This window comes from Amblyomma maculatum, chromosome 5 (assembly GCF_055883805.1).
Source record: "Amblyomma maculatum isolate TAMU_Amacu chromosome 5, ASM5588380v1, whole genome shotgun sequence".
NCBI lineage: Eukaryota > Metazoa > Arthropoda > Arachnida > Ixodida > Ixodidae > Amblyomma > Amblyomma maculatum.
Window position 1 is genome coordinate 155,366,505 of NC_139348.1, and position 18,437 is coordinate 155,384,941.

The 18,437-nt window shown below is 47.8% G+C and overlaps 1 protein-coding gene across 1 annotated transcript in view; it reads left to right on the top strand.

Moving 5' to 3' along the window:
• mwh (multiple wing hairs) overlaps positions 1-15,634 on the top strand; it is a 60,743-nt gene extending 45,109 nt beyond the window's left edge. The window contains exons 4-12 of the mRNA XM_084604774.1: positions 2,057-2,107; positions 3,483-3,581; positions 6,364-6,516; positions 6,911-7,027; positions 8,262-8,402; positions 9,861-9,932; positions 11,563-11,631; positions 12,279-12,497; positions 13,487-15,634. Coding sequence (XP_084460900.1) covers positions 2,057-2,107; positions 3,483-3,581; positions 6,364-6,516; positions 6,911-7,027; positions 8,262-8,402; positions 9,861-9,932; positions 11,563-11,631; positions 12,279-12,497; positions 13,487-14,461 — 1,896 coding nt within the window. The 3' untranslated portion in view covers positions 14,462-15,634. The remainder of the gene's footprint in view (positions 1-2,056; positions 2,108-3,482; positions 3,582-6,363; positions 6,517-6,910; positions 7,028-8,261; positions 8,403-9,860; positions 9,933-11,562; positions 11,632-12,278; positions 12,498-13,486) is intronic.
• The last annotated feature ends 2,803 nt before the right edge of the window (positions 15,635-18,437 follow it).

Below are 18,437 nucleotides of genomic sequence, written 5' to 3' on the forward strand. Positions count from 1 at the left end.
CAGTCGTCGTTCTACTCGGCGCTAACACGGCTCAACACAACTTTCCCCAACCAAACGTTCCCCAATAAAATGGCCGAACAAAGCATCTCGAAGTTTCCCAATCACTGAAGAAAGCAAACGACGACTTTAGTGATGCAATCTTTAGCGTTTGAAGCGAGAGCCAAACTAGGTGCCAAGTGTTCTGGTGGTGCCACCTATCCGCAGTAGCAGAAGACACACGCTGACTTGTCGCCTCCGGGATTTGAAACGGATATTAGTTCCCGATGTCAGTTTCTGGAGGCTTAGAATCGTTTACTAACGCTCTTACAGGAGCAGTTCGTAGTTATTGAAAGCAAACAAAGAAATGATACAAGAATCTACGAACTCTTACCTGGTGCACAATTCAGGGCATGCTTTGGCACTCCGGGATAAAAGAGAGAGTCTTGTCAACTAGATTTGACAAGGGCCGTACCACCAAAAACTACTAATGTTCTACAGGCAGTAAATCGATAGGGATATGGCACAGAAATCTCCACTGGGGGCATGCATCAGCACAGTAGGGTGGTGTATGGGTCCGATGCAGCCGATAACCTTGCATGGTCTGGAAAATAAATCTTGCATATATTGCGTCTTGCATATATAAATATTGTGAATATAGCTTTTGCGTTCATGTTTTTGCCTTTCAGTGAGTGCAGCTTTTCCTTTGATATATTTAGTCATTTTTTGTACTTTGTCGTGCACCTTTCAGATAAGTGTACAAATCTTATGAGCAGCTCATATCGATAAGCATGCGCGAAAGGAGAAAAACTAACTATGGAACACGTGAACAGGAATGCATAGTTCGAGGGGGTCCTGTACATTCCACTTGGAACTATGAACGCAGCAGATGCTCCGTTAAAACGTACAGGAATATAAAAGAAAACGCCTTAATCTTGGTACTGTCTAGCCCACTAGTTGTTAAAATATGGAAAACTACATTATAATCCGCGTTTTTGCGGGACGATAGGCCCAAATACAACTGAGTCTACATCGATGTGTACATTTGAAAGATGTTGGGTATGCATATTTGGCTGGAACTGTGTAGAGAGAAAATACTTGAAGTAGATACCCGTAGATTGCGGGCTACCGTGGGCTCTTCTGTGCCAATGGTGATAATTCCATGACGCACATTTAAGTTAGTTGCCAGCACATCGTGTATGACCGTTCTTGAGAAATAACTCCTAAAACGTCCGTTTTGACACCTTCCACCTCGCATTCGGTCGGTAGGTACTGGGTTCGCGATACCCTGTGCCGCCGCGTATTCACTAGTGTTCGGATGGCTACGAGACGCAACCTGTGGCATGGCCTTTCTTGTGTTTCATGCTGGGTAAAGGGGGCCATGCTCACTCCTTGCTAGATGGCAAATCTATTCGTGAGGAACCAAAATCCGCCCTGTGCGGTAAAGCCGATTGAGGCCATTGTTTCTTTACGGCAGGTGGGGTAAAGAACACATTTCCCAAGTAATTCGCCCCATGCAGTTAAGCCGGGCACCAGGCGGGTTGCCCGCACTGGTGGGGTACCTGGGTGCGCGGAGGCACAACATATATGGTGGTGTTAGTCATGACTGAGCAAGTTATTGTGTGCTATTTCGTGACATCACACTTGATGTCATATGTGTCGATGACTCGGCATGAGACGGTTTTGTATTCGTACTCGTTCCTCTGCTCGTACTGTACAATTATTTCCATGCGTCCATTTCATGTGCTTATTTCAGTACAAGATATCTGAGTGGCAAATTTCTAGGCAAAATAAAACGGATTGAGGAGTACAATTCTTTACGCCCAGTGTATAGAGAAATGTCAGCGAAGTGTTTTATTGCTAGATGTTGCGCAAGGAAACATGACGTGCTATTGCACGCGTAAGCCTGTGCGCACTGGTGGGCATGACCTTTGTATCCTGCTGTGCACCTGCGCTGCATATGTTCCCCTGTACATGCCAACTAATGTTGTACCATCAAATACGTGCGTTTTGCTTTGACTGACGGCTTGTCGCTTCTTTTCTATTTATACGTTTTTCTCTCCCCGTTGTTGTCCCGCAGTCGGAAGAATTGGACTGCCTGCAGTGCCTCTTCTACTCTCTTCGGTGTCAGGCAAGTGGATTGCGAATGTGGTTTGCACGTGTGCAACCTTTTGTGCACGGCCGCCGAAAGAATGCATGCTATATGTGGTGAAACACTCAGCGCGAGCACTTATGTGCACGATCGACAAGAGTGCCGCACAGCATGTTCACAATATTCAGAGTTCACATGGCGTGGCGCATTTGGTAACTGGGGCACTTGGGGATAGGACTCTTGTTAAATTGAGTGTCTTATTTTGTTATGTACAAAAGTTACGTTACATATAATTTTATGTATAGATTTGCTGTACAGGTTGTAGGCCAACTACCCTCCTCTATGTTGTCTTGCCAATTATTGTAAGAGGGCCAGGGCCCCGTCAAGCTGTTTCCACAGTTTTTAGTCCTGCCTCCTCGTTTCCCTGCAGGAAAGAAAATAAACCTGACATGACTTGACTGAACGAGCCGCCAAGTGTGTTAGTAAAGAATATGGTGAATGCCAAATGTAAACGTTCCTGTAACATCGTTGAACATATTCGGGCATTATTTATATGCCCTGCTCAATATTAGCTGCAGACTGTCTCCATAAAGGAATGTTTCTACCACACTGACTTCAATGGGCGGAGACGCAGAATTTGAAAGCCCTATAAATAGTACAGCATACGTATGGTGGCATCTAGTCACCATAGCACCCGTCTGTGCTTTAGTGATGTCATGTTACGGCCACATTGAGTTGAAATTGTAGAAAGGGGCGTTGTTGAATGCCCTTTTTAATGGTGGACAGCGAGCAGCATTGAAATTTGCAGTGCACGAGGGTCGACGTCTGGTGACGTAGGATATGAAGAGGCGAAAAACCATTGTGTTTGTCTGTCTTAAAAAAGAAAGAAACGTTTATGCGGAAGCCTACTGGCTCCCCTTCTACGTTGCCTGACGAAATTCCCATCGCTTCAAAGATTTCTTCCCTCACGGGTTCGCCGACGCTGCATGGAAGTTAATACGCCGCGCGTTTGAAAGAGTAGTACTATTAGTCGGACTGAGACCTTGGTTTCTAATCCTCTTATTTGCTTACGTATTTAATTTTCAAAATACGCAAGAAAAATGTTTATTGCTGGACTTTGGTGAACCGTGTGAAACAATTGAAGAGTTAGAAGCACCGCTTCCAGCCATACATATTAACATCTATGTATGGATATAAACCTAAGCCATGATTTGTTGTTGGCATCCTTGCTCATGGTCATGATTTGTTGTCGACATCCTCACTAAGAGCCGTCTATGTTCATAAAGTGCGGGCATCTTCCGCATAAAGTGTACTGCTCCTCCCAAATTCTGGCTGTTTGGTTTTAAAAAGAGCAAGTTGGTTTAGTTGTTGAGTTCCGCCATTTTTTTTCCTCGCTTTCTTGCCATTTTCGCAGAAATCTCTGGGAAAAATCATTAACCACGGAAGTGGTCTGTGCACCATCGCGTCCAGCATCATGTCCAACTGCAGCAAGTCCCGCAAGCTCGCGCTGGAGGTAAGAATGCAGTTGTGGCCAGTGGCGGGCGGCTCTGCGGCACGCACGTTCGCATCCCTGATAAATTATCTCCTTTCGATGTCAGGTAGCTGATGTAGCTGATGAGTTGATAGTAGCGCCTGTCCTTGTCATTACTCTCTCGTTGTTGTTCTCCGTCGCAGCGCTCGTAATTTGCAATCATGTACCAACTAGCTCAACTTTCCGTATTACTGTAGCTGATGTTGGATACAACTGAACTCTGCAGTTGCCGTCACACACAATTTCTCCGTGATAGAAAGCAGTCCGCTGTTAAGGTTTTTCTGGTTACCTACATAAAAAGCTAACCAGCGGATAAAATTTAAAGCTCAAGCATTCTGACGCATCTGGATTGTTTTTGTAGTCAAATATTAAAAACTATTCCTGTTTACTCTTCGACCTTATGTAAAATATGGCGCCTATTGCGTTGCAGGTGGGCGTTTCCGCCATATTGGGGGATTCTGGAAAACGCAGTGTGGTTGTACGGGATTAACAACGCGCACGTTAGCATTTATCGTCGTATAAGGCGCCCAAATATTTCTCAGTATCTTGCTTTACACATAGCAACTAAGGATAACAAGGGAAACGAGGTGAATTTGCTAGCTTCATGCACTTTCCCGGCGAGAAACAGCTTGCGAGTATTGATACTTTTCGGGAGGTAATAAGCAAATATCAGAAGTTAAGAAAAAGGCCCAAAAGTGAGCAATTTGTTTATCTTGTATTTGCCGAGGAGCACTTCTGCCTGCTAGCAGTTACGGCGCACTACGTCGGTCAGCTGGTAGTTTTTCTCGCGGAATTAGCTTTGCGTTCGGCCGTTCGGATTCATGTGTCATTTTTATCCTTAACGTTTGGTTTGCTTTTATGCCAGTGTTAAGCATTCTTTCATTGGCGGAGTGTCACAGGCGAACAAATCCGCAACGGACCTTCACGTAGCCCCGGTGTCAGTACATGTATAGCATACGTGGCAGGTCGCGTAAATCGGTCACTTACCGCTCGTAGGGCTGTTCGGTCTTCAAATACTTCCCGAAGGTCAAATTTTCTAAAGGAAATTGTCCAAGCGATAGTGTGCACCCACAGAGTGGCATCGGCAGCCATGGTATAGGGCCGCCACTCTGCGGAGTATCGTACGGTGTAGAAATGCAAGCAGCAACAGAAGTTATAGAGTCCTTTTCTTTTAACGCTTCGAAGCTACGCCGACTATGAGGAGCGCAGTCCTATAGGGCTTCGGATTAATTCTGGCCACGTGGGGACAAAATTGCGAAATCTGGACACTCGGGCGTTTTTCACTTCCATCAGGAAAACGGCCGCTGCAGGGTTTAGGCTAAGCAGCACAATGCCTTTGGGCTGTCTCAAACACTTCGTGAACCAGCAAATTTCACTAAGATGTACTCGTAATGGAGTGTTCGATCGTGATATGGCGTCGTCCATGTAATATGCGTGCGCGGACACCTTACCGTAAACTCAGCGATATGATCTTCGAGTCAAAAAGAAAACAAACGAACAGACCCCATACGTGAACAGAAGCCTGATTCTGACATTTCAAAATGCAAACAAATTTTGCCGTTGTGAATTTCTTCGTTGACGCGATGCCTCTCCGACTGCGTTTTGAACGCACATTTGTACCTGTAAAGTAGCTCAGAAATGTGGGAACATAGCAAGGTCCACGGGTAACTAATTGCTCATTATTTGTCTCCTAAACCTTAAAATAAAAGGATTTTCGAACCGAGAAAGCAGCTCACGCTTTCCGCACCAGGCAATCCCGTGACCACAATCCCCCAACATGGCGCCTCTTTCACGTTTCAGTTTCCCTCCGGTTGTTGGCAGCACTTTTGCATAAGGCCTATCACACACCGAATATCTATGCACATAGTTAGCAAGTGCTGTTTTTTTTTTATCCTACTATAACTTTTACTTTGTCTTTTCACTGTGTCCAGCGTAATGAAGCGGGAGGTATCGTCAGCTGCTTTCTTACATGGTTCCCTAATGTGCACAAAAATGTATACATGCATAAAAAGTAAAACGGAGAGCACGAGCACCCCTCCCCCCCCCCCCCCCTCTTCTCATTTTTTATTGCAGCGCCCTCTATTACCATGGGTGCATGTGGCACTTCTGACTAACCAGTATCATGCTTTCTTCGTGAGCACCATTAGCATCGCAAACGAATCATCATAATTTTTCTACGCACGCCTGCTCCGTTCTCCTTTTTGGGGCTCCTACATTTCATTTTCAGACTGTGGCTTTTTTAAGAAGAGACATTGTCGGAAGCAATGGTTGCGCGTTTTACTCCAATAAAATTTCAACCGCACGGCTAGGTTGTAATTTCTTACCTTTACCTTTGTTAAGCAACTACATGAGCAGCCTAATGAAACAAACAAACAAAAATGCCCGGTTGTAATGGAGCCGGCAGCGTCCTCAAAAGTTTGAGGCATATCAGACTACACTGATTATGTCCAAAAGGCTATGTGCCTGGATCCCTGGCCTTAAGTTACCTCACCCTACTTGCAATATATTCAATGTCCTTCTTAATTTTCAACAACTTTTTTACTTTCTGCTTTACAAGCAAAATAAAAGCCTGAACCATGGTACTGCTATAAAGAAGGCCATTTCAAAACAGGCGTCAGGTGAAGGCTGTTACCGTGGAGAATTATTTTCAAAACATTTTCAGGAAATTAGGGATGTAGGAGTGAATGTTAGTGCTGACAGTTTTCACTCGATGTTAGTCTACTATGCGCCCACATTCTTTCTGCTACCGTCATATCCCCTGCAGCTTTTGACGAAAACCTGTGAAGACCATCCTACGGGACATCTGAAGGTGCTCGAAGCCATGTCGTCGGTGAGGCTGATCTTTGGGGAGCCGGTTCGCTTCAAGTTCCTCGTCTCCATGTTGCTGGGAGGAGGAAAAATGACCGCCGGATTCGAGGTTAGCGCAAGCTCCCTTACGTCTGCATGTGCCCGTGAGAGACATTCTGTATAAATAATTAGCCCGTTTATTTATCAACCGACGTCTCTGTGTAAAAAATTTTTATCGGGTTTTGCCAACTACAAAACTTCATCGCCACTGTGTTCACAACTTTGGCGCACATTTTTGCCGCGTCTTTGTCATTTCTTTCCTCACAATTACTACTGTATACCTTCTCAGTTGATCATACAAAAGTATCGTCAATTTGAAGCATGAGAGTTGGAAGCTATTCCCATAAGGAATCTTTTTTGCCATTTTACCTTACCTTCCGAATCAAATAATCAATCAACTCGACAAACGACCAGTCACTCACTCACTGGTGCGCCCCTTGTCCCTTTCTCACCGACGTGTGCAGCTCTCTGCGATGTACTTCTTCAACATCCTGCTGTCCAACAGCAAGACACCCTCCGAGCGAGTACGCCTGCAGAGTGAGCTCGAAGAGGCCGGCTTCGAAGTCAGCGTCCTCGAAAAGGTTGGTCAAAATTTACGCGTGCATGCTATATACATGCCGAATACTTGCGGTGGTTGTTCGCACAAGTCTCGTCATTTTCTTCTGGGAGAGAAAAGAATGGTGTTGTGATACCCGTCACATGGACGCGGGGGTTACGATTAATGCATGCATGGCTATGGCCGGTGATGTGCGTCGCGTATGTCTACGCGTCTTTGTTTTCTCTGATTCGTGCCCTTTATGCCACAATAATAGGCCTACATGTCAAGTCTATTCACATGTACCGGCACAATGACCAGCACTTTGGTTGCTTATGTTTCCGCTGAGTAGTAGTTTGGCAATGGTCTCGTACACGGCTCCGCTGCAAGAGTAGTCCTTCCTGGAGATGGGCGTGGCTTGTGCACTATAAGCGATTTTTCGGACAAAATAGACGAACGGCAGAACCAAACTGCCATTTTTACTCTTCGCTCTCTTCCTCCGCTCCGCTGTAAGTCAGCAATTCTGAGACCACCCTGCCTGCTACTGATTAAATTGTGACATTTTTTTTTTTAAATAAAAATCGGTGAGGATGCACCCAGTGACCCAATGAGGCTTTCCAGCGCTAGAAACTGTAATGTAACATTACACCTTTCAATTATATAGACCATTTGTATATACATAGGTAGATGTTTATTGTACTACTTTTAGACTACGCACATCGCACAAACGTTATTACATATTCGGCATGTACTACACAGGTAATATGTGACTCGTTATCGTACTTACACAAACTCTTTTGCAGCCTATACTTTATGTATACCAACCAAAGATTTGCAGCGTTTTCTGTTGAATCGTAGCTCGTATCTAGTTGCCAATCCGTTGAATTAGAACGCCATAATTGAGTTTTAGCCAGTAATTTTTAAAGCTTCTAAAGCTTTTAAATGTACTGCCTACAACTACAGAAAATATTATATAACAGTATTTGCACGAGTAATTACTGCGTTGTCATTCTCTGCGATGCTATTTTCTAATACGTTCCCCTTCCTCTGAGTATGTTATACTACTTGCTTTGGTGCAAACTAACGGATCCTGCCTACCAAGTTGTGCAATGAACACGGTAAGTTTGAAGCTACTTGCTCATAGATGTTCGTTTGTGGTGCTTTCATTTTTTTTTATGATTACAAAACAAAGTCCTTCCTGCATTAACGCATCGCGACTAATAAGCGCCTGTGTTTGGCGTTTTCTTACACCTGTGTTCGTCCGTTACCTGCGCGCTCAGAACCTCCAGGAGAAGGGGGTTCCTTCGACGGATGGCGTCTGGGAGGAGATCGGCCGCTGGAAGCGCAACTACCTGGACGTCGGTACGGCACTCAACGAGCACAAGCGTGTAGGGAACGAGAACGGAAAGCTGCGCACAGAGGTACGTATGTCTCAAATACTTGCATCTTCAAAGGATTCTCAGCTTGGCCACACACAATATATTTCCTATCCTTTTAGTTCTGTACATGAAGGCTGATGCACCGTGCTATTCTGAGACCGCAGCTTCTGGAGTGGATGCACACTTGAAGGTGCCTTGCAGGGCAGATAAGACATGCCGAATAACCGAGCCTTTTAAGTATACCGCATGACTGTGCATTCTGAAGAGTAATTACTTTTGTAGTAACAGATATCCCAAACGAAAACTACAGTTTCTGTGTATTAAAACGATGTGCCCTCGAAAAATAAAAATAAAAGCACACCTACAGCTATTTTGAGAAGTCGTGATGATTACGCCAGCAAGTAGAGTCGGCAGTATTTTAAAATGTGATTGCTAGTGACGTGGTTTTTATTTCAACCAGCTCGTGGACTTCAAGAGGCCGGAGGCGCAAAGATGATGCTAAAAACTGCTTCTCTTAACGGGTTTTCGCTGTCTATTGCTGGACAAAGGTATTTTCCAAGTTACATCTAAACAGCATTGTGCTCTGTTAGATTCAGCACTCCTTTATATCCGCATTTTTCGTAATCTGGTCTTTTTACCTAGCTTTCTGACATCCCCATTGCGGTTACCTTTTCTGAGGATGCATCCAGTGGCGTCGCGAGGGGGGTGCGGTCCGCACCGGGTGCAGCGCTCAGGGGGGTGCAGCTGGGCAGTGAGAGGAAGGAAGGTGCGGGGTCCGAAATGAATTATTGTGTAAAGACGCGAAAAGGCATGCATTCGTGCCGCTGGGACACTGACCGACAAGTATGTGATATTCTCGTAGAACGAATTATTCGGTTATGAGGAGTGCTTGAAAACACATGCCTTAGTTTATGCCGGAGACTCCACTCCATTTTAACGTGGGACCGGACCTGTGTAAGTGCATGTACCCGGTGCGTGCCTCCGCACCGGGTGCGGGTGACCCTAGAGATGCCACTGGATGCATCTATTAACCTATGGTCTCTTCGATTTGGCTTGCACTGGCTTTTCTAATTCTGAAAAGTGCGAGGCACATCGTCAACCATCGTTCCTTACGCAACGTTTGTGAAGGCAGCATAACCTATGAACCTTAAGGGCAGTGGACTTGATTTCGAGAGAAGGCCAGCGCATGAGAGGACGGTAGTTCTCAGTTGGGCGGAATATCTAAATATTATGAGGGGAGGGGTAAGCTGCCCGCTGCTCGCACAGGATTAACTGGAGGAATACGGAACAGTGGGTGTAACCGGACTCCTGCTGTCATGATGATGGTCACTAACCCGCTGCATTCTCTGTATATCTTTTTCCTTCGTTTTCTATTCTACAGTTCACCGCGTTGCCTGCAATTTAATGTCACACATTTTCGTAATCCTCCAAATAGAGTTTGATAGGCACTAGAAGCGAAGTTTGCTACCATGGGAGCTCAATTCTGATCTCCCACTTCAGGTCGAACTTCTCAGGCGGGCCCTCAGAAAGTTGGAAGAGGACAAGATGAACCTCATGCAAGTCGAACGAGAGGTAAGCGATGGAAACAAAATATGGCTCATGCAAAGCTTGACAATACCCTTGTGCCAAAGTGAGCATTGAGAAATGCAGATACCCTTAGCTAGGTAAAGAGCAGACAAAGCATTGCCGATTCGCTAACCCGGATGCTCTGTATACAAAATCATAGCTAGACAGCGCAACTACAACAGCAGATGTATAATATATACACAACATGCATAATTGCCGGTAAATCGTAAATTACGAAAAAGAAACGGAGTTGAGAGTTTCTAACCATCAAATGCTCACATTTGCTTCTTGGTTACGTAAATGGCCATTCCTGAACTGCAAACGAAGAACATAGCTCTAACTGGAACCAGGTATAATAGAAATGGGAAGTTGTGTTCTACAGTGACAGCTTTTACTGGTGATTCTTATGACGTTCGGGACTGAGTCACACAACGCAGGTCACGTGATTACTGCCAGATGTGTATTGCTAGCTAAAAATGTTGTTATATGGCAAATTCTAGTCCGAAAAAACAACAGAAACTTTTCTTTTGTCACGACAGAATTTCTGTGTGGTTTTTGACAGTTAACCTGCTGTGAATTTCTGTAGCATCAGAATTTTCTGTAGTTACCACAGAAAAGTACAACATAACTAGAGACTGCAAGAAAGTAGCACAGCAAAACCCTCGTTTACTAGTGGTGGGTACTACAGAACTACAGAAAATTTTGACGTTTACGACAGAAATTTTATCGTCAATGTCAAAACTACAGAATATTTTGTTGTATATTCTTTAGTTTTGTAGACACGGTTCTGCAGTTCTTTTTTCGACTGGGAAAATATTACTCTACAGTTACTGGAACCGCGTGATTTGTGCCAGCATTTAATTTCCGCGGAAGGAAAACCACAGCCATAATGCGGCCATGAACGACACTCGACGTAGTCAAATGCACAATAAAATTTTCATAAACACCCGACAGTTCTTATTTCAAAGCTTCCAGCTATGCAATTTATGAACTCTTTAAGCCTATCTGGCGTAAAGGATAACTCTGTGGATTTGAGATTACATGCAATTATGCATTTTTCTATTCATCCTGCTATATGATATTTTTTTTTTCTGTTGGCTTTAATAAAACATAAAACGACCGTGTCTGTAATGCTGCCACCGTATACTATTTTTTCTTATTTTTAATAACATTGAACGCCGTTACATGCTATGCAATGCTATGTTATCTCTGCACGAATAACCAGAAGTTTTATTCACCTGATGTAGAGTAACTATTTGGTTATAGTTAGTTCATTGGCTAAGTAGAGGCAACAAAGTAACGCAAAGATGGCAGCTCAGTTAGCAGTTTGTTGGTCTGCTCTCACTGTTGGTTATTTATTTAACTGAGTTAAGAATATTTTACGCTTTCCGAGATAAAGTAAAGGACTGCAGTTTTTATCGTAACAAAACTGGTATAGAAATGTTTCTATAAACTCACACGCGTTCAGTGCATGCCTTTAAGACTGCTGTGCTGTAAGGCATTGAAGAGAAAATTTACCTTCACATGGAAATCGGAAAAGGGACGCGATGTAAGCTTTTCTTTAACACTTCTTCTATATAGCTCAGCCTTCACTTTTGTTGTAAAGTTTTGTATAACCATTTAATTCTGCACACAGCTCAAAGAAAAGTGTGAAGACCTCAAGCAAGAGGTCCTGACCCTCAAGAAAGTTATTGAAGAACCAAAGGTAAGTACAACTTTTTTAATTAAAGTACTCATCTTCAGGGATCTGCCACGCATTCAGAGAGACATTGTGCAAATTCCTGTTTGTATGTGTGCTGTACCTCATGGTCATTATGCAAAGAGCGCAATCAGTTCACTTTAATAGACTTAATATCAGTTTGTACTCGCATTCTTCCTAATACTGCCATTTAGACACAAAAAATGGCTCTGAAGAACTATAGTAGTCGATCACAGCTAGCTTGAGTCTCTGCATTCAGCTACCAAATACTTTTGTCCCCCCTGTTCTAACGTACGTACGTCCCATGTTCTTAGGGCCTCGTGAACAAAAATAAAAGTCTGGTTTCAGTCCATGGTGGCCGAATCTTGTTGGAATTATACTTTTAAAAATATGAGATATTTGTCAACCATTGTTCAGCTAGCAGCTGAGGAAATCGCATAAAGAAACAAGTCAGTCCTGTCAAAGCTATAGCAAGCTTCCTTTGAATTTGTTGTCTTAGTTCCAGCACTGAAAGTTCCACTGATGCTTGCCATATAGGCATTTTTGAAAGTTTGAAAGTTTGAAAGTTTTTTGAAAGTTTTTCTAGACATTGCTTTTCAGCGCGACTTGCAACCTCTCCCAACCCTTCAAAGCGATCTTTTTCGTCCCCGCAGACATCTTCCAAAACTTCGGACACGGAGGACAGTGATCAGAGCGACGCGCAGGCCACCGACTCGGGACGCTCCAGCTTCCTGGAGTACTCAACCGAGATCGAGCAGCCGGCGGGAGAAGAGGTGCTCATAGATGTGCCCACCATCCGGCCGCCCGACGGTTTCCAGTCCGACTCAGAGGACCTAGGCCTCGCCGAGAAGAGGGCGCTTGCCTCGCTCAAGGTACTCCCGGAACGCCACTACGCATTCGCTGAGTGCGCGATGATGCATCGTGGCACGCGAGAACTGGAAACGAGCAAAAGCATGGCCTCAATGCAGTATTAGGCCCACGTATTGGGCGCGTCGAATCCATGTTGCTCTTTCAGTCACCCAATTTCGTGCCTGCCAGGCAAGGATGTCTTGTTAGCTATGCAGCCGCTCCCGCTCATTTTGCGTGAGAACTAGCCGTGAAGAAGAGGGGACCACTGTTGTTACAGGTGCCGCGCGGTTCATTAACTGAGACGACCCAGTAAAAAAACAACCTATACACATATACCGTACATTGGTTATGGTAGTGTAACGTTATTTAGCTACTATGTCTCACCTAGCCTTCACGCAACCACCGAGCTATAGTGAAGCCTAGCATTGTGATAAAGTTTTGACGAGGTGGCTTGTCATAGCCAGTCTTCAAGAAGGAATAAGAAGCGCCTTTCCTTTTCGTCCTCTAGTTTTTGCAAACGCACTCCGAGGTCGTCATTATTCTACTCAGCGTCCGCTTTACGAATCCGCGTTTATCACTTAAGAGTTCTGAAGATAGGGCCTTGATTGTTTGCAAAAATATTAAAATTATTGTTCATTATTATTCTTTTGTGTGCCTAAATTAAGAGATAGGACATGGCCTGTCCTATGTTGGGGGTTTCAGGTGCGAATACATATTTTTTGCTTGCATTTTTCTCTATCAGGATATAGTTTTTTATTAATCATAATTCATGACTTTTTTTTTTTGTCTGGTCTTACGACGATTATATTTTGTAGCAATGCCCAGGGTAATTCTTTTTTATTCTTATTCAGGTTTCGAGAAAAACCTATTCTTCACTGGTAATATATTATTGTTTCCTAAGTCACGAGAAGTTCAGCCTTTAGACAAATGTTGTCTACAGGGACTGGTATCTATAGCTGCTTCCATGCTGTATACACGAGTAACGTTCGTGCTTCTATTATTGTCCCCACAGATTTCAAGCGCGCAAATTTCAAAGACGGCTGAAACCAAAAACGCCTCCGCGGTACTTTTGGGCTGTGGCAACCCGAACGGCAAGGTCAACACAGTGAACGGCGCCAGCCACGACAGCGACGGCAGCTCCGACAAGGATGACGTCATCGACTGGAACTACCCTGCGCTTCCCGAGCCTAGATTGTTTCGAAGGAACAGCCGCTCTGCTGCCAGAAGCGGCGATGCTAACGATGAGAAACCCCGCGTCATCGGCGTCCACCGTTTCGTTGACTCTGCGACCGCGAGGCGGCGCAGCAAGTCGGAAGATCGCCGCAAGCTGCAGCAGCACGAATCGACGCACGAGATCATCAGCAACGGCATCCTGCTTGAACGATCCAAAGAAATGTCTTCTACGGGCTTCCGCAAGCACTCAAACCTATCAACGTCATCGTCTGTCCTGTCACGAGGGGGTGTAGGAGCAGAACCTGCCACTGCCGACACCACCACTAAGCCGTCAACTTCCCTTTCGCCGCCTCTGGATAAACTAGGTTCTAGATTAACGGTGACGACGAACGTGATGCCGAAGAGCTCCACCGGAAAATCTCCTACGGAGGGCGTCAAAACTTCCTCTAGTAACAGCAAGCTGGGCATGACCGCGAGCTTTCCCAAGAACTCTCGGCTTTCCACTCTTACCCCAGTGCGTCGGAGCGGTTCCGAGGAGCTGCTCAAGAGCCAGGAAGGAACACCCGTAGATGACGGTGCCTTCCCGGCAGGCATTGCGGCGTATAAGGCGAACTTCATCCTCCGTGGCCATGGAAACTGTGGTCTCTACTCCGGCTCCAATAAGACGTCACCTAAGGCGACGGGAAATGACGTCGCGAAGGTTTCGTCCACGTCACCGTCACCAGTAGTGCCCTGCGCCGCGAGAGACTCCGTGAGCACGGAGGTGCATCGCGAAATTGCAGACGCTGTGAGGCAGATCGGCGGATGGTTGTAGTCATGTTTTGCTGTGCTTTTTACCCGCGTCACATTTCACTGCCCGCCGTTCGATGCGTTGCATTGTCTTCGAGCTTAGCAAGAGCTACTTCAGAAGGCTTAGCTGAGTGGATATGCCAGATGCCTGCAGAGCATATTAATGCTCTGCAAAAGCTTTGAGCCGTTAACGCGTGAAGGCGTTCATAATAGCATAAATAGTGCACCACACTAGGCGTGGCAGTCTTGATGCAAGTTCGGAATAGAATGTCGAAGGTCGCCATCCTTTGATCGATGGCAGACAGCATGAAAGGCGTACGCAGGGAGCAATAGACTGTAACCTTTGTCCCGTGGGGCCACTTCCTTGAAAAAGGACATCAACCGGGTTCCAGCGGCGTTCAATTCCCAAAGTAACAATGCGTGGTTATGGAGCCTGAACCTTCATCTTATGCCGTGCATAAGCTATTGAAATATTAGCGCCCAGCACGTTTAGGGAGTTCGTGATGGTTGACAGGCTATATAGTATGGTACCGCTAAGAAGGCGGCTGTGCTTCAAGCCGCGCTGTCTGCATGCTCTATTTCTTTTGCGATGCTCTGTACATAACTCACAACTGCCTGGTTCTACACATTAGCCTCGCGTTTTGACCTTATAATTTAAACGAATCAAAGTTGTATGTTTGCTTCCCTCACCTCATTATGTTAATTGCCCATTCGCTACGCGTTTTCGTGGTGCGCTAACTCCGACGTGGCTTGGTGATTTTCTTGAGATCATTTTTTTGCACGCCCAAAGCAGTAGTGTAGGTGTTGGGGGAGACGTCAGCAATCTCAGCTTTGTGCGGGGGATGTTTTCCCGGTGAAAACTGCAGTAGGCGTGTTTATCTAAACGGCGTTACAGGAAAACTCGACAAGCTGAGCAAGCAGCAAGGACATATTGCAACCGCCCCCGAGCTTCGTGCGATGTCTTCAAACTCTCACTGAGGGACATTACTGCACACGCCTGTCTCTCCTTTCCTTTTTTTCTTTATTTTTTCTCATCACGCGTCCAGTGCTCGCGGTTTTTTATCCCCATTTTCGTGCTACAACAAATAAAAGGTCCAATGCTTGTTTAGACACATAGCTGCGAATTGTGCAGCGTCTGTGTGACACCAGTACAACGGCTCTGCGGAGTTATACAGGTCATTTGCAAATAAAGTCAATCACCAAAACTTTTGCGTGTGTCTGTATCTCTAACCTGCAGCTACTTCAGCCGAGGTCCTTTAGGTAAGCTTTACGAGGATATATCAGCGTTTTGTTGTTGTTGTTTTCATTTTTGTAGGAAGTGGTTACACGTGTGGTGACGATGTTCTGATGAAGCAACTAGCTATTATCGGGGACAGCCTTCCGAGAAATTGTAGTAAAACTGCGAACATAATTCGATGACTTCCGTACGACTGGTGTTTTCACTAAACCCCCGATATGACTATTTAAAAAAAAAAAAGAAACAAGCCAATCTCTGCTGCACCCGTTTCCAGAAGGTTGTGCCCGCATACTAAAACTCGCACATCTTAGCATAAATATTCCTTTATAATCCGCTTCAGAAAACTACGAAATCTGCTGCCTTCGTCGAGAAATTGTGGCATAAAATTCATTGCAGAGCAGCCGTATCAGGTTATTGAACAGCTCATAAACTGCTTGCTGCAGCAGCAGCAGCAGCAGCAGCAGCAGCAGCAGCAGCAGCAGCAGCAGCAGCAGCAGCAGCAGCAGCAGCAGCAGCAGCAGCAGCAGCAGCAGCAGCAGCAGCAGCAGCAGCAGCAGCAGCAGCAGCAGCAGCAGCAGCAGCAGCAGCAGCAGCAGCAGCAGCAGCAGCAGCAGCAGCAGCAGCAGCAGCAGCAGCAGCAGCAGCAGCAGCAGCAGCAGCAGCAGCAGCAGCAGCAGCAGCAGCAGCAGCAGCAGCAGCAGCAGCAGCAGCAGCAGCAGCAGCAGCAGCAGCAGCAGCAGCAGCAGCAGCAGCAGCAGCAGCAGCAGCAGCAGCAGCAGCAGCAGCAGCAGCAGCAGCAGCAGCAGCAGCAGCAGCAGCAGCAGCAGCAGCAGCAGCAGCAGCAGCAGCAGCAGCAGCAGCAGCAGCAGCAGCAGCAGCAGCAGCAGCAGCAGCAGCAGCAGCAGCAGCAGCAGCAGCAGCAGCAGCAGCAGCAGCAGCAGCAGCAGCAGCAGCAGCAGCAGCAGCAGCAGCAGCAGCAGCAGCAGCAGCAGCAGCAGCAGCAGCAGCAGCAGCAGCAGCAGCAGCAGCAGCAGCAGCAGCAGCAGCAGCAGCAGCAGCAGCAGCAGCAGCAGCAGCAGCAGCAGCAGCAGCAGCAGCAGCAGCAGCAGCAGCAGCAGCAGCAGCAGCAGCAGCAGCAGCAGCAGCAGCAGCAGCAGCAGCAGCAGCAGCAGCAGCAGCAGCAGCAGCAGCAGCAGCAGCAGCAGCAGCAGCAGCAGCAGCAGCAGCAGCAGCAGCAGCAGCAGCAGCAGCAGCAGCAGCAGCAGCAGCAGCAGCAGCAGCAGCAGCAGCAGCAGCAGCAGCAGCAGCAGCAGCAGCAGCAGCAGCAGCAGCAGCAGCAGCAGCAGCAGCAGCAGCAGCAGCAGCAGCAGCAGCAGCAGCAGCAGCAGCAGCAGCAGCAGCAGCAGCAGCAGCAGCAGCAGCAGCAGCAGCAGCAGCAGCAGCAGCAGCAGCAGCAGCAGCAGCAGCAGCAGCAGCAGCAGCAGCAGCAGCAGCAGCAGCAGCAGCAGCAGCAGCAGCAGCAGCAGCAGCAGCAGCAGCAGCAGCAGCAGCAGCAGCAGCAGCAGCAGCAGCAGCAGCAGCAGCAGCAGCAGCAGCAGCAGCAGCAGCAGCAGCAGCAGCAGCAGCAGCAGCAGCAGCAGCAGCAGCAGCAGCAGCAGCAGCAGCAGCAGCAGCAGCAGCAGCAGCAGCAGCAGCAGCAGCAGCAGCAGCAGCAGCAGCAGCAGCAGCAGCAGCAGCAGCAGCAGCAGCAGCAGCAGCAGCAGCAGCAGCAGCAGCAGCAGCAGCAGCAGCAGCAGCAGCAGCAGCAGCAGCAGCAGCAGCAGCAGCAGCAGCAGCAGCAGCAGCAGCAGCAGCAGCAGCAGCAGCAGCAGCAGCAGCAGCAGCAGCAGCAGCAGCAGCAGCAGCAGCAGCAGCAGCAGCAGCAGCAGCAGCAGCAGCAGCAGCAGCAGCAGCAGCAGCAGCAGCAGCAGCAGCAGCAGCAGCAGCAGCAGCAGCAGCAGCAGCAGCAGCAGCAGCAGCAGCAGCAGCAGCAGCAGCAGCAGCAGCAGCAGCAGCAGCAGCAGCAGCAGCAGCAGCAGCAGCAGCAGCAGCAGCAGCAGCAGCAGCAGCAGCAGCAGCAGCAGCAGCAGCAGCAGCAGCAGCAGCAGCAGCAGCAGCAGCAGCAGCAGCAGCAGCAGCAGCAGCAGCAGCAGCAGCAGCAGCAGCAGCAGCAGCAGCAGCAGCAGCAGCAGCAGCAGCAGCAGCAGCAGCAGCAGCAGCAGCAGCAGCAGCAGCAGCAGCAGCAGCAGCAGCAGCAGCAGCAGCAGCAGCAGCAGCAGCAGCAGCAGCAGCAGCAGCAGCAGCAGCAGCAGCAGCAGCAGCAGCAGCAGCAGCAGCAGCAGCAGCAGCAGCAGCAGCAGCAGCAGCAGCAGCAGCAGCAGCAGCAGCAGCAGCAGCAGCAGCAGCAGCAGCAGCAGCAGCAGCAGCAGCAGCAGCAGCAGCAGCAGCAGCAGCAGCAGCAGCAGCAGCAGCAGCAGCAGCAGCAGCAGCAGCAGCAGCAGCAGCAGCAGCAGCAGCAGCAGCAGCAGCAGCAGCAGCAGCAGCAGCAGCAGCAGCAGCAGCAGCAGCAGCAGCAGCAGCAGCAGCAGCAGCAGCAGCAGCAGCAGCAGCAGCAGCAGCAGCAGCAGCAGCAGCAGCAGCAGCAGCAGCAGCAGCAGCAGCAGCAGCAGCAGCAGCAGCAGCAGCAGCAGCAGCAGCAGCAGCAGCAGCAGCAGCAGCAGCAGCA